General features: G+C 31.7%; 2 protein-coding genes across 8 annotated transcripts; both read right to left on the bottom strand.

Moving 5' to 3' along the window:
- Positions 1-444: 444 nt before the first annotated feature.
- e(y)3 (PHD finger protein enhancer of yellow 3) lies at positions 445-15,789 on the bottom strand. 5 transcript variants are annotated; one of them, XM_011065206.2, is made up of 9 exons: positions 9,035-15,789; positions 6,672-7,313; positions 5,213-5,542; positions 4,311-4,821; positions 4,011-4,192; positions 3,790-3,937; positions 2,743-2,949; positions 2,056-2,171; positions 445-1,290 (listed from the first exon to the last, which is right to left on the bottom strand). In XM_011065206.2, exons 1-9 carry the CDS (start codon positions 15,783-15,785, stop codon positions 1,175-1,177), a joined length of 9,003 nt encoding a protein of 3,000 aa, XP_011063508.1. In that variant the 5' UTR covers positions 15,786-15,789; the 3' UTR covers positions 445-1,174. The 5 variants fall into 5 exon arrangements, with proteins under 5 accessions (XP_011063508.1, XP_087265439.1, XP_011063511.1 ...); XM_087409313.1 differs by having other exon boundaries at positions 4,011-4,180; positions 9,035-15,785; XM_011065209.2 differs by lacking the exon at positions 2,056-2,171 and having other exon boundaries at positions 9,035-15,785.
- On the bottom strand, positions 15,720-22,531 carry LOC105151486 (ESF1 homolog). 3 transcript variants are annotated; one of them, XM_011065212.2, is made up of 8 exons: positions 21,350-22,527; positions 21,068-21,246; positions 20,772-20,879; positions 20,493-20,693; positions 20,177-20,396; positions 19,301-20,091; positions 19,110-19,224; positions 15,720-18,387 (listed from the first exon to the last, which is right to left on the bottom strand). In XM_011065212.2, the coding sequence occupies exons 1-7, from the start codon at positions 22,014-22,016 to the stop codon at positions 19,111-19,113; spliced, it is 2,280 nt and encodes a 759-aa protein (XP_011063514.1). In that variant the 5' UTR covers positions 22,017-22,527; the 3' UTR covers positions 15,720-18,387; position 19,110. The 3 variants fall into 3 exon arrangements, with proteins under 3 accessions (XP_011063514.1, XP_011063516.1, XP_087265442.1); XM_011065214.2 differs by lacking the exon at positions 15,720-18,387 and having other exon boundaries at positions 19,015-19,224; positions 19,296-20,091; positions 21,350-22,531; XM_087409316.1 differs by lacking the exon at positions 15,720-18,387 and having other exon boundaries at positions 19,015-19,224; positions 21,350-22,528.
- Between the last annotated feature and the right edge of the window lie 212 nt (positions 22,532-22,743).

Below are 22,743 nucleotides of genomic sequence, written 5' to 3'. Positions count from 1 at the left end.
TCGACAAAAAAGACAATATTTTACAAAACTTATTAACGGTATACTGATATGATTCTTTCTCTTCAGGAATATTCGAGTTGATAATTTAGAAAGATGTAAAAGCATAAATTTATCCAATAATATTGTATTTTTTCCGAAAATGAAGAGAAAAAATGCAGTCTTCTCTGATGATAGTAATATCTTGAATAAGGAAAGATGATATTGACAAAAAAAAGATTTAATTTTTAATATATTTGTTTAAAATTTTGAAAAAAATTATATTAATATATATAATTTATTAAAAAGAAATATACATGTACACATTATTAATATATGCATTAATATATAATAAATAATATATATTTATATTAACTAGAATATGTATTATTTATTAATACGTATACATATATTCATATACATATATATATGTACTTAAAAAATAAATTATATATATTCTACACTTGATTGATGAAAAATTTTTTTTATTATCACGATTACATTAAACATAAAATTTAGATTTTTACATAAATAATTTTATCTATACAGAAACATTTAGAAAATCACTCGCTTTCGATTTTACAATGCTTATAAGAACAATAATTATATGTTCTTATTTTGCATTTATATTCTTGTAAGTGATAAGCCGACATAATTTTCGCAAATTTGTGAAATGTAAACGTGTGAAATGTAACGTCTTATCTTTTGATTTATATTAAATAAATTCTTTTTACTTTATAAAAGAATTTTTTTAATACTGTAAAAGAGAGTGTTATAAAATGCACGTTTAACCAAGCTTATGGTACAATAATAGATTTCGAAGTTCGTCAAAGAATAAAGAATTTATAATCAAGGGAAAATGCGCGATTTCTCATATCGTCACTCCGTATCTTGTAATTTTGACATGCTCAAAACTAAACACATTCAGTCTTTTTCTTACTAAACAATTCACTGTTCTCGCGATAAACAATATGTTAAAAATTCATAATTAAAAGTTAAATGACTCATTTCGCAACTATGTACAATGTAACTCGTTTGTCATGAAGTACTCCAGAAGAAAATCTTGCGCGTATTTGTCTACAAACGCACTCAATAAAAAACTTATTTACTTTAATATAATAGTATAATATACACCACTGGCATTGGTATTATACAACACGATATTTTCTTTTCCTTGACAATGTTACAATAATTATATTCACGTTTTGAGCACCTTCGACAATAAAGGCTTTACATGCTGGCTAGTCGATGGTGTACAGAAATCACATTGATAATTTTTCTTGTCAACCACTATTCCCTTGGTCTCCACGCATTCTGAAAAAAAAAAATTATATATTGCTACACATACATACATTATTCTATACAATATAAAATATCACGAGACAGTAGCTTTAGCCTCTAAGAACAGAGGTGTTTAGATATTTTTGTTTTGAGCAGATAATTCTTTTTTAAGATTCTTTATTTTTCGATCTAAAGCAAAAAATATCATCAAAAAATAAATAATGTTAATAAAAAGATGATAACAAAAACAAATAATCTTTCAATGAATAAAGATAGACAATATGTCAGATTAAATTAAACACCTTTGCACCATGACATCCACTATACAATTTATATTTCTTATTTGACAGAACAAGATAGAAATGCAAATGTACATATGTATGCACTAAATAGCAATTAATTTAAACATGGCTTTTAAAATAGCGATGATCAAACAAAATTCGATGGCGCGTGCAAATGCTCCTGTATTGCAACATGCAATGATCTTAACACTTTGAGCGTCTGAAAGTTAAACTTCGTGGCACATAATGTTTTTGCAAATCAAGTACATGAAATAAAATTTCTGGGAGTACAATAAAAATTTAATAAAAATAAAAGAATGTAGTAAATGTAGATTCATGTAGCTAATTATATGCTTATTAATTTCATCGATTGAAGTCGGTTTTTGATGAGTCTATGTAAGGTTTGCCATGATTTTTGTTCACATGAAATCAGAAACACAAGTTAATGTGCAAATACATGTGTTCGGCGCTCAAAATGTTAAACTAACTGAATCATATGAAAACTTGGTGTCAATACCTAAGTGCAGATACTTGTCACATGCGCTGCAATGCACTAGATTCGCTTCCAGGTCGAGCCTTTGGGCGGTATGACAGCGACTGCAGTGCGGGCAATAGCGACCCTTTCGCCACAGCCTTGTTATAAAGATCATGTGGTTAGTGAATTCAGGTAAGGGTATATTATGTATTATGATGGTGCTTGGTACATGGAGAAAGGGGGAAGGCAATACATTACATACTAATACACTTCATATCATTATTTTTTAGGCTTTCAACAAATGTATGTTGAAAATAGAGTTCTTAACTCACAATTTATTAAAATAGCATTTCGATAAATTATAATTAAAAAATAGAGGAAGAACTTTATTTTTTAATTCATTTCAGTTAATTCTCTTTAGTTTATGTAACTGTATTTAATTTTAAGAAAATTTTAAGTAAAACTATATAGAGACCGTAAAAAGGTATAGTTATTCCAAAATACTTAAAACTTTAAAACTGTATCATAGAAATCAAATTAAAAACAAAAAATTATTTTATTTCTCGATAGAAAATATTCTTTGCAAAGTACATCTCTTACTGAACACCCTATATAGATTTGACAACGAAAAGAGAAGATGTCGAAAGTGTTATGATATGAGCAATGGAGATTATCAAGCAATTAAAGCCCAGCGTTTTTCGAAAAATTAATAGTTGACTATATACTTACTTCGAACATGGTACACAGAGCGTCGAGACATATATTCGAGTATTTTTCTCGCCTTTTTTATATTCGTGTTGCCATTGCGCAACACTATTTCGGTCCGAATTGGCACCGCCGGCCTCCCTCGAACCGCAATTTGCGCATACAGCGCATTCCTGACAATGCCATCTTCCCTGTGGTACTCGTCGCAAACCAACACAATAGATATGATACCTAAACATGCGGTTCAAATTATACTAAGTAAAATTAATATTTCAAATCAACATTAATAAACATTTCAAATAATAGTTAATTTGCAGCTCTATGTGCAGCAAATTAATATACTTCTAGAAATTATAATTCATATTTTGTATAACAACTTTCTTTCTCTTTTTAACAAGGCAGATATTAAAGCATCGAGTTTCTGAGTTGTAATTGCAGAAGTTTTATGTGATATGTAGCATATATTAAGACTCCTGAGTAATCGTCGCAGCCATGTTGGAATCGTGATATTAAAAGCGAGGAATGATACGTTAATTTATGTTGCATGTTATTTGTAAATAAAGACAATTTGGATAAATCTAAATGACGAGATCGCAATTAAAACATTTGTAAAAATCGACGAAAACTATCCTTTCCTGCCTTGACAGTCAGTAAATGGTACGTAAAGTGAATCTCTTTTCGGGCAGGAATTACACGATCTAACAGCTGTTGAGTGAAATATACACTTTTACGTATAAAATTCCAAGATAACTGTAGTTTCCATTCATTTTTAGGACTTTCAAGTACGAGACAATTCACATTTTCACAATTAAGCAAATAATAACGAAATGGCATGCAATACAAATTTCATTCAAAATGTCACTTTACAATGCCTATAAGTTCAGCTTTATCGTTGCGATAAATGGTTGAACAAGGCGTTGTAACACGTATATAAGCACGAGTTATGTACATCGGCTCATGCTTGTAGCCATCAGTTTCACCAGGCCGCCGTCTGATTCTGTATCGCCACCGTCAACGCAGAGTTCTTAGCTGAGTACTCAGGAGCCTTAAGTTTTTTTTCAAGTAACTTACCCACGATCGCACATATCACAGAAGAGCATTTTGTCTTCATCTGCAGGATCATGACATTGTACACACGTTTTACAATCAGTGCATTGCCATGCGTATGATTGAATGTGTGGTACCATATCTAATGTTAAATCTATACAGGATGGATGAACTGAAAATGATGACGGGCTTGGTTAGCTCCATAAAAAAATCACATGCAATTAAATTTATAATATTATATTTACCGTTTCCATTGCAAGTACCACATTGAATTAATATTTCGTTCTTATTATGTTTATTTAAAACTTTCAGGCACATCTTGCACTTTAACTTTGTGTCATCCTTTGAATTCGAGATTTCCATGTCTACTTCGTCCATAGTCGATTGAGATCCTTCCGTATCTTGTGTACCTTCACTAGAGGATGAACTGTTCAAATACAATCATTATCATATCATTTTTATACTTTATATTATATATAAATATTAATTTATTAGAAATCTAATTCTTAAGAATAAATTATATATTTTATAATGTTATTACCAACCTTGAGTCATCGGAAGATGATTCGCTATCGCTATCACTCTGCGAACCTTCTGATTGACTATCACTTTTACGTTCATTAGGTCGTGTGGGTCCATATAAGACCGTATTTAGCGGATAATACCTCAATTCTGCTGGTGTATATTCCCGATAATAATCGGTATACTGTCCTGGTATCAGAGCAACAGGATAATGACCAACTTTGTGCTCCGAATCGGCTTTATGTTGCTTCTGTGGTTGATGAATTGTGAAAGTCTGCAGATCTAAGCAGTATTTGCGCTGTTCCTTGCGAGCTTTATTTAAATTAGCGTTCCATGTAAATGCGGACTGCATTGCCATTTCTGCGAGATCTATCCTGTTTCTCTCCGCATTTGCCGCCGCCGTCAGTTCCTTCTGCTTCTTGGAATGTTCCTTAACTTGTTTTTCGCGCATATGTTTGCGATATTCTTCGTACTGATCGGGGAAATCACTGCACATTACATCTAGTACTTCGGAGCTACATATTGCAGTTAATCCTGTGTAATGTGATATAGCAATATAAATGTATTTTGTAATATAATATACTGAGATAAATGTACATAATAGAAGAGAGGCATAGAAGTAAAACTAATAGTTCCTAAAATTTTATTTATATTACTTTTTTATTTCAAATTTTTATTTTTGAAGAAAAATACATGTAAAATAATCTATTAAGAAAAAAATTCAGGTAGTTTATTCAAATGTATAAATATAAATATAAATTATTTTTTACAATATTTTTACATTATTTTTTAAACTTTCTTATAAATGGATAAACTTTCTTTCTATACTGTAATATTTATACATGATAAAATAATAAATTTGTACAGCATCAGAGATTTATATGAAAATCTCCTTTTACATGAAAACTAATAAAAATAAACTTACCCATATCGCACATTGCTTCACTGACTAATCCATTCTCCCTCAAATAGTTTCTCTCTTCCATATCAACTACTCTGCGCTTAAGATCAGGATATTTGCGCTTAAAAGACTTTACGCCAAGATACTGTGATATTTGTTCTTGTATCATAAAGGTTTCACCCTTTCGATCTAATGGCCATTCGTATTCTGCTATTTTATCAACAGTGAAAGGTCCTTCATCGGGATCAAAATTAATCTCCATTCTTCGGTTTTTTACTTTGACTTTTTCGGATTCCGTCGTAGCAGTGCTCAGAACACTACCTTGCGATTCCTCATTTATTATTGTTTCTGAAGCTGTAAAAAAAATTAATTTCTCTATATAGACAAATGTAGCAATACATTATAATTTTTTAAGTTTCTGCGGATTAACTGAATGAATAAAAAAAATATTTTATGTTTACATAATTTTTAACAGCTCTTTCTTACATATTTTTTATATTTTAACATTTAATATTATATTGATAGATATAAATATAATAAAAGATTCATACTTTATTATGCATTAGTAAATTAGTATATTCCTTATATTTTATTATTTAATATTTTTTTCTTAATTTGACACATTTGTGACATCCCAAAAAATACTTTTTATAAATATATGTATAAACACACGAATATAATGCATATATATATTTTTTTAATATTTATATAGATGATATACGAATTAATATGAGCGTTTTTAACGCTGCTAAACACAACATGATTACAACACATATTGCAAATAAAAGAAATAATGTACACTGTCTCATATTTGAGCACATTATTACAATTTCGTATTTAGTTACTTGAGAGACATCTTATGCCACAAGAAAAGATCTATTTTTAGCCAGCTTGAAGTTTTGGATGTGTACCAATACATTCAACCAACTCAACTCTTCAACTAAAATAAAAATATTTTTTCTAGAGATTCATTCTTTTAAAAGCAATTATGTATAATTATATTATTAATATAAAAATTATATTATTTTAATGTAATTCCATTTACATATTACAAATAAATACTATTAATGAAAATATAACTGTAATTCTTTATAAAGTTACATTTTTAATCAGATTTTAATTAAACACAAGAGACTAGGTATTTTTTTTTAATATAAAGATTTTATACAAACAAAAGTATAAAGAAATAAAGAAATAGACGAATAGAAATACAATCATATCAATGTAGTATCTATATATACAAAATAAAAAATATTAAGTCATATTATTAAAATATACTAATACACTCTCTATACATATATCTCTGTATACAATATATATTCTATATATAATGCAAAATATGAAATTTAAAACAATGAAATAATAACATTAAATCACTATATTAATTATGATTGTTTATTATCTTTAACATTACATAATATTTATTTATTATATTACAATAACAATAGATGATATATGTATTAATATTAATGTAAATACATACTTGGTGCTGGTATATTTCTAGCCGGTGTTTGGGACCTTGAACCGGATTCGGCGCTCATTCTTGTTTCTTCATCGATCACTTGCACCGTCGACACTGTTTCGCCTCTAATGGCTGTTGAATCTGCTTGCTTCTTTGACGTTGGCGTCAGCCAATTCGAATGTCCGGGAGGTACAGGTATCTCTTTAATCCCGTCTGACATCTTACCTTTATTTTCAGCATGTTGTTTTGCTGCTGACTTCTGCGTTTTCTCAGAGACGATTTCTAAGGTCGGTTTTTTAGGCTGTTCGTCAACTTTCGAGACCAATGGACTCTGACTCGTAGACGCCTTCTTCGAATCTTCTTGAACATCCGACAATCTGGCAGGGTCTAATGTCATGATCTCAGAATTCGAGGCTTTACAATCTTTTTTCCCTGCTTCTTTGCGACTTAGTGTGGAACTTATACTTTTACGATCTACGGGCGGTTGTTTCAGCGCCTTGTACAGTTGTTCTGACGATTTTCGAAGTGACTCTTGTTGTACTGGTGTTTCATCAATAGTAATGACAGCCATTGTAGAAGCCTCTATAGCATCTAAATCTTGATCTACACGAGCCTTCTTTCCAACTTGAGGTTCCATGTTATCTAGTTTCCGTTTACCGCGACCTAGATACAACAAAGAAAAAATTAATGTTTCCTGTTAAAAAGAGAAATGATATATTAAAATATAATATAAATAGGTATTGAAGTGGAAATTGTCTTTTTTCTTCTATTCATTTTTTCTATAAAATTATTTGTTGACTGTATAATCTCATTATACTCTGTATCTTTTTGTATTCTATCTCGTCTACGCGTGATACAGATTACTAAAGCCATCTATTGGAAAAATAATGGATTTCTTTTTACTACATCTAATATATATTTTATTCTTTTAAACAAATATATATTTCGATCTTTGATTCGAGTCCTCCTCAGTACAATACAATAAATAATGTCAATTATCTTCATACATAATAAAATGAAATATAAACGCAGATAACTAAATAATCTTGCAAATCTGTTCAAAATTGATTCTATAGTCAAATTAATTGGTAAACGTAAGAATATTAAATCAATGATATTGCGCATAACTCCTCAAATATATTTAGCCCAATAAATAGAATGACACCAAATTGGCAAATTTACTAAATAATAAAACAATATGTTATTATATAAAATAAGTTTTGAAGATAATCATCAACATTTACGTAAATGTTGTGTGGAATACATTTTAACCACTGTCAGACAAAGAGTTATGAATGTATTGAGACAGTAATACAGAAACATACGATCAAGAAGAGAAAAAAGCAACAAGTCATAATAAATAAAAATATGTAGACTCTAAAAGTTGTCATTTTATAAACTTTGGACTATTCGTCTGTTATATGTATGTATCATTTCTAAAATTAGTCTTTTCTGTAAAATATGACCTCATAAAAAATGTTGATATTGTCCCAGTCGAGACCATGTGAATTTTCCAATCTATCCGATCATAGATCGTTGTGTCGTATTCCAATGTGATTTCTATGCTCGTTAATCTTTTTTTTTTAAATTCTACTTGTTTGTCCCACATAAGACGCGTCACGATCTTTGCATTCAATTTTGTAAACTGCATTAGTATGTGACATAACGGGAAGCTTATCCTTAATTATTCTAATGAATTTCTATGATTTATTAATGTGTTTATATGGCATATTAATGTCAGAAATCTTATTAAAACATCTTTTTGTTCTTTCCGATATTTTGGATAAAAATGATATTGTAAAATATTTCGTTTAATAAAATAAATAATATATACACTGTCATCTTGTGTCGACTCATTTTCAATATTTATCGATTTATTTCGATTAAGCCTAGAATTCTTCTTATATTTATGATTTATCTTGATTTTCTATTGAACTGTATGAGTTCATTGAAACATTTTTTTGTATCTCTACAAAATTGTTCTTTATATCGATAAGAATCTTCTTATAGATTATTAAAGAATCTATTTGTTTTAATTTAATAAATTAAGTAATAAATATAATTCAATTATAAATTAACATATATTAATTAGATGTATCATAGAATAATTAAAATAATTAATATGTTAAATTTATCACGTCAATGATAATTTATCTCATATGTTTTTTTTACAATTTTTAACTATCTTTAACTATAATGTTTCAAATGTAAATATTTGAATACTTTCGCGAATACTTTACAGCATACAGTTATTTTTCTATTTCTCGCAACGTGAATTCTATCAATTTCTAAAATTAAATACTTACAATTTACTTATGTATTAATATTAATTATATGATAAATATGTATTATATACGTAAATATTAATTATAAAAGAAACTGACCTCGTCCTCTACCTCTTTTGGGCGGAGCGTAACTCTTCTGGTTCCTACAGGTTCTCTTAGGTCTCTCATTTTCCCTGTGTTCGAATTGTTGCGCAGGAACTTGCTGCATTTCGTCTAAAGCTAGAGGATCTCTGGACATCAGCATTTGTGGAGACTGCTGAACTTGTGCTGCGGGATTTCTTCGTGGTCTTCCTCTTTTCTTTGGCACCTTGATATCGGCTATTCTGTTAGGGGTCACTTCCTCTATAATGACAACATCTTGGCTGGAGTTCGAATTTTCGTTGACAATTATCAGTTCTGGACGATGCTCAATGATCTCGCAATCCGACAATCCACCTGGTGAATTTTTGCACGTATCTTTAAACTTGTCAGAAGCACTGTCTGGCCGCACTTGTGTGATACTGATTTCCTGATTGATCACATTCATTTGCTGTCGACTGATTAGACTCGTCTTCGGATCGAATAACAGCTGTTGCTGTTGCTGCTGCTGTTGTTGTTTTTGATCCCGACACAATACCGGTTGGATGGTAACCTCCGGTAAGATCTGTGAGAGTTGCGTCTCTAGCTTAGATTTTTTGCTCTCAACTGGGGAGATCGTTATATCTTTACGCTTGGGCGATATTTCGATTTGCTGCTGGACGTTTTCTGCTGGTTGCTTTCTGCTCTGCACCTGCACTGGCTCAATCGTCAGTTCAGAACGATTGCTCTGCAGAATAGATGGATGATGACTGCTAGTTTTAAGAATTTTCAATGTAGGTTCCTTATGCGCTGCAGCATGCTCCATATACCTTTGAGAAAAATTCATTGCTGGATCCAGAGCCGCTGGATCCTTACCTTTGGGCGTGGAGGACTCTCCGTGATTATCACATGCCACGATAGTTGGGTGACCAGTTTTGGACAATTTGATCTTCATTTCCAGCGGCGATTCGGCGGTGTCCCTGCGTCTCTGTTGCTTATCTTTCTTCTCGGAAGAACTGGAAGGTGTCTCCACTACTGAAGCATCGCCTGACTTGAATAGCTTGATCTTCATCCCGAGGGATGAGTCGCCACCTTTTGAATATTCCGTATCGGACACACGAGTAATCTTACTTTGATGCTCTTCAGCTATAGTCTCGTTCTGCACAATAGAAGCATCGCCGCTCTTAGACAATTTGATTTTCATACCAAGTGGAGATTCTGTTCTCTTTGATGCTTCTGCCTGACTTTCCCGTGATCTCGAATCTTCAGTCGATTCCGTTTTATTAGAAACAATCGATGTATCCCCAGATTTGGATACTTTGATTCTCGGAATACCGCCTGTTGATGATTCGGAGGCTTGGAATATCTCTTGCTCTTCGGCAACATCCGGCAATCCTGACGATGTTGCTTCGCCCGTCTTCACCTTGATCTTGATTCCAGAAGATTCAGATGTTTTCACAGTGTCTTGCGATATCTCAGATTTGTCTTTGTATTTTATTTCTTTAACATCTTCTGTGATCTCGGAATGTATAATAGATGCGTCTCCGGTTTTGGATAACTTTATCTTCATACCGAGTGGTGACTCAGTGCGCTTAGGTGGATCGGGTATCTCCAATTTATCTCTTGTATCTTCAGTATTGTCTACAGAAATAATAGATGCACCACCTTTGCACTTGGATAGTTTTATCTTCATTCCGATTGGAGATTCGGTTCTTTTCGGTAGTTCCGAATAGTCCTGCTTTTCCTTTATCTTCGTGAAGTCTTCAGGAGTATCCGGAGATACGATAGAAGCGTCACCGGTCTTTGACAGTTTAATTTTCATGCCAATTGGAGAATCGGTCCGCTTTTGTATAATTTCCTTATGTTCCTCTAAAGATTCTTGCCTGTCGGTTTGAATAATAGAAGCGTCACCAGTTTTGGAGAGTTTGATCTTCATGCCGATCGGAGATTCTGTTCTTTTTGGGCTTCCTTGTGGTATCTCTAATTTCTCTTTGTGCTTTATAAGAGATTCTTTGGTATCCTGTTGCCTGGAATCGGAGATGATCGAAGCATCTCCAGACTTGGACAGCTTTATCTTCATACCGATCGGAGAATCCGTTCTCTTCGGTTCTTCAATTTTATATTTTGTCTCCTTTGAGTCATCTAGACTTTCGTGTTTCTCTGTACCCACAATTGAAGCGTCACCGGATTTGGACAGCTTAATCTTCATGCCGATAGGAGATAATGACGATGTGTTGTCGGTGGTGTGCCACTGATTGACTTCGTCCAGATTCTCGTTAGATATTATAGAGGGATGACCTCCCTTCGATAGCTTCAATTTAATTTTTCCTAACTTCTGACCCGGACTATCGTCCGGATTCGGCGAATTTGTAGCTGATCGAATCTTTGGACTCTTCGGCGATCGCGGTTCACTGCAGTCCGTGATCGCCGATTTCGCAATCTTCAGGATTATTCTTGGCGAACCGACGTTCTCGAAATCTGAGTGCTTCTCAGAGTCCTTACGCGGCGTGTCGGCGCCCTTCGATTCAATTTTATCAATCGATTTCGGTGATTCCAACATCCTCGAGTACGCGATAGTTCTCGCGTCTTTCGGTATGAGAAGATTATCGTTAGGACTAATGGAAGATTCCAATACTTTAGCCGAATCCAAAATGGGTATTTCGATCTTCGGTGGTTCCATCAGTCGTTCCTCCAATATTGACATTCCTGAAATCAGCTCACTTTCCGGAATATCTTCTGTGAGCAACGATTGAACAGTTACAGTTTCCTTTCCTTCGTATAATTGTTTCATACGTGTGACTGTTTGCGTATTCAAGGAATCATTTGCGACAGAAGCTATATCAGACGACGTCTTCGAATATGTGCAAGCTTCTGTTTCATTTATCTCTTCTTCGGTGTCCTTCACAATGATACTGGGAACATTTTGCATCTGCGTTGCGAATTTTCGCTCGTTTTCCAACTTAGCAGCCTCTGATATAATCTCGGCTTCCGAAATTGAAATAGCATCCGCAGTGTCTTTCAGATGCTCCAATTCGGATTCAGCATTCGCGTAATTATCAATTTCATCGGACACGTAAAGCTCCGCGTTTGCCTGCTTCGTTATATCCTCGACCACACTCTCCACCATTTTCGGTGACAGTACCAGAGAATCTATCGTCTGCTCTTCGGATTCTTGTAAGAATTTTACCGCAGATTCCAATTCAGAGATTTCCGAACTTGACTGCGAATTCTCGATGACGATAGGGGTGTCGGCATGTTGGGAAAGATTTTCATTCACACCCTCCAGCAGAATATCCTGCGACAATTCCAGTTTCGCTTCACTTTCCTCCAAATCGACCGACTCTAATCGGTTGCTCTCGAAATCCATGTCCAAATCGTTCTGTTGCAAATTGCTATCCGTTCCAAGAGATTCTTCTATTATCTTTTCGTTATCCGCCGTCTCACTTACCGTACTGTCTTCGTTCATTTTTAAGCTACTATCCTCGTTTTCGGTAATTTTATCGTTACTTGGTGTGTTGATATTAGCCTCACTCATTTCATTATCTCTGTTTGTCAAACAACTAGCAATCACGTTTGTTATGTAGTCTGAATTTTGCGTCATGGTTGCTTCGCTTTGATTTGCTTGATCTAATAACAGATCCATATCAATATTTTTATTTACTATTTCTTCCATTAGAACTTTATCTTCAGTTTTCATATCCTTTAATGAAGAGTTTTCGTTATCCGACATAAGAGTTATATCCAAAAGTCCCTCTAAAGTGTCTATAGTTTGAGCAGTAGCTGGAGTATCTATACTTTCCGAATCTTGAGACAGTTTCTCCGTCGATTTTTCGGCATTCAGGTTTTCGTTCGAATTTTCGTGTAATAAAGAGATATCAATTACGTTCGATTGTACCTCTTTTAAATTAGCATCAGTGGATTCTTCTACAACTGATTTCACATTCTTCTCCATTATCGATGTTATATTATCATCGATCGATTCTTTCGATTCCACAGATATTTTTACAGGTTTTTCGTCCGGTTTTTTATCTCCATCATCTTGTAAATTGATATCCTTTTGATTTGTCCGAATATCTACTTCTGAAATTATCGATTCCAAATCTGAATTTATTTTATGACTTTTTTCTTTTTCAACTTCTTTAATTTCCTTTTCATTTAATTCTGATACTTTTATTGTTGTCTCATTCAATGATATTTCAGTAATATTTTTCATGACAGTATCTTCTTTCTGTATTTTACTGCACACGTAATCTGTTACATCATCTTCTGAAATAATTACATTTTCAGTCAACGAGTTTGTATCACTCTCTAATAATATATTGACAGATGTAATGTTTTCTGAAATTAACTTAGTTTCTATTTGCACAGATGAATTGACTTCTTTTTGAATACATGATTCAGGTTGATCAAGCGTTTTCTCTGATTTTTTTTTCATTGAAGTTTCATCTTCATCTTTGGAGAGAGATATTGCTTCAGATGTCTTCTTTTCTACATCCTCTGTTTCTTTAACCTCAAATTTGTTTATATTTTCAGTTATATTACTTGAATTATCACACGAGATTGGAGCAGAATGTAATTCCTCAAATTTAGACACAGTATCATCAATTTTAGATTTTTCTGACATAGAAGGAAATTGTTCAACAGATTCGTCATGTTCAACTGGAGTTAATGTTTTATCTGTTTGCCCAAGAACATCCTCTTGTGTACAAACATTTGTTTCTTCAGAATCATTAATATTAGTTGAATCATTTTGTATTGTTAAATTTTTAGAGCACAAATCTGAATTTTCTTCACTTAATAAATGACTATCTGTAGGTTGTGTATTGGCCATTAAATTTTTTTCTTCAATACCTGGATGATTTGTTGATATATCTTCATTTAAAATTAATTCTTTATTAGCTGTATCTGATGCAGTTTGAAGTGCATTTTTATTCATTGGCACAGATGTTTCTTCAGCATTGACTACGTCCACATTATCTTGAGTATTGGAAGTTGTAGCAGTTCCTTCGATCTCTTGTATAAAAACTGTTTCTTGAGAATCATCATTAATTTTAGTTTTTACCGAAACGTCTTCGTGTATTGTCTGACAAATTTTATTAATAACATCTGCTTCCTGAGAATTATTATTTTTACTTGTCACTTCTATCATATTTAATTCCTTATCAGACACTTCAGTTAAAGTAGATTCCTGAGATTCAGTTACAGATACGGAAACATCTTTTTCACAGTCAAGTACATCTTTAATACATTCCTTTGCATCATCAATAATAGGACAATTATCATTTACTCTTTCTGTATTTGTTGGCGTCTCTTTTTCACTAAAAGTTGTAGAATTATCTTGCTTTTCGGTTTCAGCAACTGTTGATATACTTAATTCTATTTCAGTATTTTCCTTATTTTTGTCTGTACTTTCAGTTAATTTCATTGTGGATACAGTGGATGTATTAATAAATAAATCTACAGTTTCCTTAGAAATTTCATGAGGAAATTGATGTTCTAATAATGTTCCTTCAGTTATATCCATTTCTATTTCAGTATTATTTTTACTTTCTATGTGACTCGATACATCATTATCGATACATTCTGCTATTTTATTTGATGCATCATCAGTATTTCCTTGTATTTCTAAAACTTGTTGCGATGTTTTACTACAATTAGAATCTTCAGACTCTTTTATATTTGGATCTTCTATTTTACTATCTACGTTTTCTACTTTCGCATTTAATTCTTCTGAAATAGTCGCATCTGCAGTATTATTTAACTTTGAAGACGTTTCAGTAGTTTGCTCCAATATATCAGTTTCCTCAGAATTGTCTTCCTCATGCTGTTTTGAAGAAACATCTGGCAGTGAAGTTTCTTTAGAAACAGAAAGTGATGCAGTCTCTTTTGGCAAGTCGCTCACATCTGTTTCCTCTGAATCCTCAGAGTTATATGCTTCTCCTATCAGTTGTAAACTCTTGCTAATGTTACCAACTGTTACCATAGGCCTTATACCACTTTTGGTTTCATTTTGACTGTCAATTGTTTTGTCAACGATTTCATCCTCTGTCTTCTCAACAATACTTTTCTCTGTGGCAGTTTCCAGTACAGTATTATCATTTGACGTAACAGTTGAGGAATTAATCTCAGTATGTGACTTGTTATTGGAAGACGATGTACAAACAGATTCTGCTGTACAAACTGTGGATGTATCACCAACTTTATCTGGAGATACTATAATGTCTTGATTAATATTTATGTCAGAAGCTTCATCACTTTTAATTATAAAGTCCATTTCTGTATTCTCTGAAACACTTTGTTCTGTGGTAATTGATGATTCTGCTTGCGTCTTAATTTCACAGGCAAGATCAGACATTCCTTGCTGCAGTTCATGGATGCTATCTGTACATTTTTCAGACACAATACTGGATTCGGCATTAGGAATATCAATATTATCAATGCTTGTGATACAAACAGTACTAGAAGTAGGACTTTGTATCGTAGAACTACTTTGTGTTATTGGCTTTAAGCTCTCCAACTGTAAGGTTGGTTCTACCTTTGATTCAGTAATAATCTGTGAAAGAGCAGCGATTTCACTTTCTAGAGTTGAATCACCAATCTGCTCACCAGACTGCACGCCGATGATATCGTTGATATCCATCATGCTCAGGGCCTCGGTATCATATGTTTCGGTGTCACTGTCAACGCCATATGGTGCATAACGGGATGGGGAGTTGTCCTTGGAAGATTTCTCTTTTTGTTCCTGATTCCGGTCCTTCGAGCCAAATAGGCCCATTTTAGAACCGTCGGACATTGTTTCGATGTTCCGTGCAGGGGACGTCGTTGCACCTGCTGCTGCTGTCGCCGCCGTACATTTATGCGGACTTTTTCGTTCCAATTGATCGTGAACAAATCTCCACGCGCACAAACAGGGTATGCCTCGTTACTGCAAGTGCACTGTACATTAAGGATTTTGCAATATTAGCGCGAATGACCCGTCTTACTTACCGCTACATCGCTCTTCAATTTGTTTTCACCCAAACAGCGAACATAACCAATATCTCTCTGCACTTGTGCGCGAATCGGTCCCGATGAATTACACGTGTTGCACAAATAGATTATAACATGGGAAGAGATATCCTATTGCTTGTTCGCCTATCTAACTTTCAGACAGACGGGATCAATACGCAAGCATCCACACTTTACGGTTTTGAAAATATATTTTGCCAAATCGTAAAACATTTACTAAAATACTGACGCCAACTTAAGGTGAAACACAACGGTGGTCTAAAAAAATTCCCTAGTATGTTATGCTCTGTGCACATGCGTGCATATAATAATGTAATGAGATTGTCCAAAAATTACGTATACGTAATTAATTTGCAAATATGTATGAATAATCATTGATATTGATTGTCGTCTAACTTATGTAATAATTTAATGGGAAGAAAATCACAAAAACGTGAACATTACATTATGAGGTTTGGTACACGAAAAAGACGGACCTCTCGGTTTGGGATCTGAGTGATCTTCATTCACAATCTCTGCATCATCTATCAAATTCTTGCAAATTATTTTTCCGTTTTTTGTACGTTATAACATTAGCGCGTTAGATTATTTACAAAATAAAGAAATATTAATAATGCTCACCACATTCTGGATAAAAATATTAATTTTCATCAATATAAAGACGATTATATCCCTTTATAGTACGATAATATACTTCATTTTAGGAGCAAATTAACTCGTACATATTATACATGTATACAATTTTAAGAGTTTCCAACAAAATAATACAATATACATAATATAATCAAGGTTGGATAATGCTAAGTTAAAAAATAAAAAGTTAAGTTAAAAAGTTAATTAATTTTAACTTCATTTAGTTACATTTTAGACTTTTTAACTTTATATTATAGTTATATTTTATTGGTAATTATTAACTTTTAATTTGATTTTTTAAGTTAACATCAAAGTTGGGTAGTTGAAATTATACGGATCTTAAAACTCGGATTATATGCTTATACATTCATGTCCGTCGGAGATGTATTTTTCTAATTTTTAATAATTTTAAATATTTCATTTATGTTTAAAAAGTAAAGAGGATTGAAAACGATCCGTTGTTGAGACTTAAAAATCATGATTTTCTTGAAAAATATGCAGAAGTGCAATTTACTGCTTTACAAGAATTATTTTTTGATGTCCCAGAATTACGCAAAAACTGATCAAAATCCGTGAAATAAATACATATGAAACCTCTCTTTGTTAGTTTAAAAAGTTAACTTTTTAACTTAGTTTTTAATTTTGTTAAAAAAAACTTAAAATCATGAAATAAAACAAATTTAATTTTTAACTCTTCAATTACTTTTTTTCATTAACTTAACTTTTAATTCAATTAATGTCACTATGGATTAACTTTTACTTATTTAACTAAGTTAAATTTTCAAGGCTGTTAATTTAACTTAGTTAAAAAAAAAAGTTAACTTATCCAACTCTAATATAATAAATATCAATAATATGACATAATAACAATATTTTTTATATCTTTATCTTTATTAATGTCATTATTTAAATATACATATTTCGATTGTATTTTCTGATGTCGCCAAAAATTTATCAGCCATATTTAATATATACATTTAAAATATATATACTTATTCACAATTAAAAATTATACGATTATGATTTTATGTAATTTATTCAGCGATACTTCGTTATTTATAAGGTATATTCAGAACGTCAACCGCTCACTGAGATTTTGATTGGTCTATATTTTAGTATCTAACGGAATATGCCAATCAGATGAAAGAGTTCTGAGCGGTTGACATTCTGAATGCACCCATATACAGGGTGAATCAGAGTCGTTGAGTCAGCTTTTTATCCTATGAGAAAATTATCAACTTCATACCTAATTGAATTATTCACCCTGATTCACTCTGATTCACCCTGTATAGTTGAACAATATTGAATTTTGAGCATAATTTTGCTGGATACGAAAATTAATGGAATAGAAGTAAAACGTCAGCTTTCATTAGCTGAAATGGTACCTTCAGATTTCTTTCCGGTGATAATGTTTTTGTTTGTTCACATTTCTGGGTATCAATTATGAAACTTTTTTCCTAGGATGATAAGTGAAAAGTGAAAATTTTAACTATGGAAATTAATGGAAAAATTTTTCATTTTTTATCTTAAGGATAAAATTTTATGGACTTTATACTAAAATAAAAAAAAAGTTAAAAACTTACTTAACTTTTTTCGATTTTAATGTAAAGTACACTGCATAAAGTAAAATACATCTCCTAAGTTTGCGTTTACTTTAATCCTATAATTTTTATTCCGTTTAATCAATTCAATTTGGAGATTTTTTATACAACTATAATGTCGATAATTGTTCGTTCCAATGTCCCTTTAATAAGCTGCAAGAAATAGGATCATTTTCATTAATAGCTGTTAAGAGAAAATTTGCAAGTAAAAAATTGTGAACTTCTTTGTGTGGGAGACTCTGAAGCAGAAAGTTTATTCATTGTCAGTCAACTCAAGAGAGCAATTGAGAGACCGAATTGTAACAGTGCATAAATATCAAATCAGTATTTGACTGCAGCACAAGCTATCCGTACTAAATGCAATATTGCAAGAGGCTAACATTTTGAACAATATTTATATTAAGAAAGTGACAACATGAATAAATAAATGTAAATAAAATAATAAATGTAAGTAATGAATAAATACAACAATAAATTACGTTTTATTTCTTTTTACGATTTTCTCCAAAACGAAACAAAAACGAAGATATCTTTAAAGGATTTTTTTTTCTAGTTTATCGATTTCCTACACACTCCTGAAGATTGATCATTTAAATTCGGAACTGTGTATATACATTATATTTATAAAAATATATCATTTTTATACACAATTTTAATTAATTTATTATTTGTTAGTAGCAATTATAATAATAGTATTACCATAAAAATTTATCATTTTTAAATAAATAACGCAAAAATGAAATGCTATATCTCGTAACATAAATTGTAAAATAAAAAGAATTATCTCTTAAATTAAAAATATAATTCCTTTATTAATATATAAAGTGTAACTTTCTTATTAACTATTGTTATTAATACAAAGATAATATAATTACCTTATCTTTTTATTGGTTGTGTAATATTTTGTGTTTTTTTCTTAACAGATTTAACTAGAGCTTGTAATTCCGTTGGCAATTTTCCATCTGTTTTTGGCTTTTTAAATTGTTTGTCCTAAAAAAATTTCGATATGCATTATAGGAAAAAACGTATAAATCACTGTTAATTATAAAATGTTTTTTTACTTTACGTTTTCTGTGTGTGCTTCATTTCCAGCTCTTCTCTTCAATTTCTCATTAATTAATGCTTCCGTACCCTTTGTCTTTCTATAATGCGGATCCGCAGGATCGATATTGAAATGATGTGACGTAAACAAAGCGGTAAATCTTGGATCTTTAACATTAACTTCGAAATCATCTTCTTTCGCTTCTTCTTGTACATTTTTCTTTTTATTAAGACGTTTTCGTTTGGATTTCGACATAGTTGCATTTTCTTCAATCTGTTTCATATTGAAATGCTTTTTACCGTCTTCGTCTTGATCCATCAGAAGCAACTCCAATTCAGCTTCATGTCGACTATTTTCCTGCTCATTCAATGAACCAACATCAGCTTCATTATTTTTCGTTTCTTTTTTATGGGATAATTTACTATTTTTTAATTCGTCCGTAAAATATTTATCATTCATATCTACATCAGATGGCACAGAATCTTCCGAATCGCTTTTCTGACTTTCGTCTTCAGACTTTTTCCTTTCTTCTTTCTTAGCTTTTCTTTTTGCCTTGCGTTTCTCTAGATATTGTTCAAAAGGTGTAAGTTCTTCTTTATTTTTCATTCTTTCTTTCACTAACTTTTCAGCCTTTTCTTTGGTGCCTAAGCCCCATGAGAATTCTAATTCTACATCTTTATTTTTCTTTGCCTCTTCTTCTTCTTCAATAGTCTTAAGTAAAGATTTGTACTTTCCAATTAGATCATTATTTGTTTCTGATTCTTTCTCTGAATTATCATTTGTTTCCTCAGTTACGTCTTTCTTTTCTTCTGTATCTGAAAAATAATATAATAAGAGTGTATGTGTAGATTTTAATTTGACATAAAATAACAACATATACAAAATAAAATAGCATTGTACCTGAGTCATCCTCGCTACCACTTGCCAAATATGTCTGTAGATCGTTTTCATCAATATCCTCTAGTTTTCCTGAATTTAGTTTCTGCGTAAACTCTTGCCTATCTGGATTTGTTTCATCCCATGTTAACTTGACTTTAACTTGTTGCAATGCTGTTGTCGTAAACTGTCGTGGTTGATACTTGACAGGTTCAGGTATCTCAGTACACACTTCTTCAGGTTTCTTTAACAAATATTTCATACATGAAACTTATATGATTCTTCATACTTTAATAAACTTTTGATGTAACATGTATAAATATATGATTTTAAGAGATACCTGATCAAATATCATATCATCTGGTATAAATCTAAGGTCTAATCTAGTTGCAGTCGATTCATATTCGATACCGTCGCATTCCGTGTATACTTTGTTTGCTGTTTCTGCAGAATCAAATTCAGCAACAGCATAATAGTATTTCAATCGATTCAATTGGTATTGTCTCAACTTCTCCATGTGATATTTCGAACCTTCTTCATTCTAAGAAAAAAAGAAATCAATAATTGTTAGTAAGAAAACACTGTAAAAATATACACACAGAAAATCATTATTTCATACATCATCTTCAATTTCATCTTCACTTCTAATAACTTCATTTTTCAGCTCTGATGGTCCATTAATTTCTTCTTCTTTCATTCGCTGCAGACCAAATTCTGATGGATAAATCTGAAATAAATAAATATATCCAATATGATTATATTAGTATAATTATTAATTATAATGGCTATATATTATAATTTCTTGCAATATTAAATATATATATCTCTAATTAAATATATAAAATATATAGAAACAGAAAAACATTTATATATATATATATGTATAATAATATTAATTATTATTTTAGTCATTACTGTAACTGAATGGATGAGTCCACTACTGGGTAAGAATGAGTTTAACAAAATCATTAAATCCACAGCACGTATTCTATCCCAATCCATATTACAAATAGCTAATCGACTTGTGATCTCATCTGTTGTTTCGGCATCTTTATCCAGTTCACCCCAATTATGCTCAATCTTTTCTTCGGCATCTAAAAAAGATTTGTTTCTGTAAATATTTCAATACAATCAGAACATATTATATATAAGATATAATAAATAAATATTATATATAAGATATAAATAATATTTTACCACTAGCTTCGGATGATTCTTCTTCTGAAGAACTGTCACTTAACAGGACACCTTCACCTCTAGCATAATTTATAGTAAGATCCTTCAGTTTTTCTTTAATTTCATTTGTAAGTCTACTATTTTCATTTTTCCTTGTTTTATAAAGCTGTTTATTATGTTCATCTAGTCCTGCTTGAGAAAATTCTTTTTGGACAGATTCAGTTTCACTATCTGAAGATTCATCTTCATCAGGAGATTCTTCTTTTGTTTTCAGTTCAGAAAAATTTTTCTGGCTTGACAAACAATCACCTTTGTTGTTCTCATTTTTGTTCCTTTTGTCTGAGAAATCTTTCTCAGTTTTTAATTCGATTTCTTTCACAGTCTTTTTTTTATTTTTTCTCTTATCCTTCACTTTTTTTTCATTGTCTTTCTTGCTTGCAGATGACACAGATGTATCTTCATCTTCGCTGCTCGACAGATCATAATATTTTCTAAGATCTTCAGTGGTGGTTTGATTAACAGGTCTACCGCGCTTATCAATGGTGTACTTCACGGTAAATTTTTCATCCTCAAACATACCCTTAAATCGACGATCAATCTTCACTTTCCTCTCAGCTTTGGGAATACGACGAAACTTTGGATCTCTCACGATATGCGTGAAACGCGTATCTTTCAGTATTTCGTCCATTATTATTGATATTTTTAGTTAGTCTATACAAACTATACAGACGTAATAATTCAATTCCGAAATTTTGTATATAGAAATGTAATATATACAGAAAAATTGTACTCTTACACCTGTTTTTTTTGTGGAGCAGTTTGATGAGAGCTGTGCACTTTCAACCTCTCCTTGAAGTTATATGACGATTAGTTTTTAATTCTATTGATAATCTGATGCCTTTTAGATAATTTTGTCCAGCTTTGAAACAAAATTAATATGACTTTAATCTTCCGAGTTCTCGTTTAATTAACTCGAAAAGCACATGTCTTCGACACTTAAAAATGGATTAAATTAAAATAGGTAAGGATTAGCTAGGTTATCTGATCATAAAAAAAAACAACAATGATAAGTATCTTATGCTAGATTTTAGACTCCATTAAGCTATCTGTGGCCTAGTTTCCACCGAGGGTTTAAGCTGGATCAGAATGTAAGAACCAACCAACTACAGTTTAAAACTACAGTTTAACCTCGGTGGAAAGGGCCAGTTTACCACTAGGAAACTAGGCCAATATCTTTGAAGTCAGTGGAGATCAGTGCAAGTTGAAATTGAGGTTGTGTTTGCTAAGGTATGATATTATGTTATAACAATGACATCGTTCAGTTTCAATGTTTCTAATAATAGCTATGCAATGACATTTTGACGTTTAAAACTCTTGAAATGTAAAATTTAATTTTAAAAAATGTTTTAAATAAA

Source organism: Acromyrmex echinatior, chromosome 9, assembly GCF_024713525.1.
Source record: "Acromyrmex echinatior isolate Ae372 chromosome 9, ASM2471352v2, whole genome shotgun sequence".
Taxonomy (NCBI): domain Eukaryota; kingdom Metazoa; phylum Arthropoda; class Insecta; order Hymenoptera; family Formicidae; genus Acromyrmex; species Acromyrmex echinatior.
Note: the sequence above shows the minus strand (reverse complement) of the source record. Positions and strands in the feature narration are given on the sequence as shown.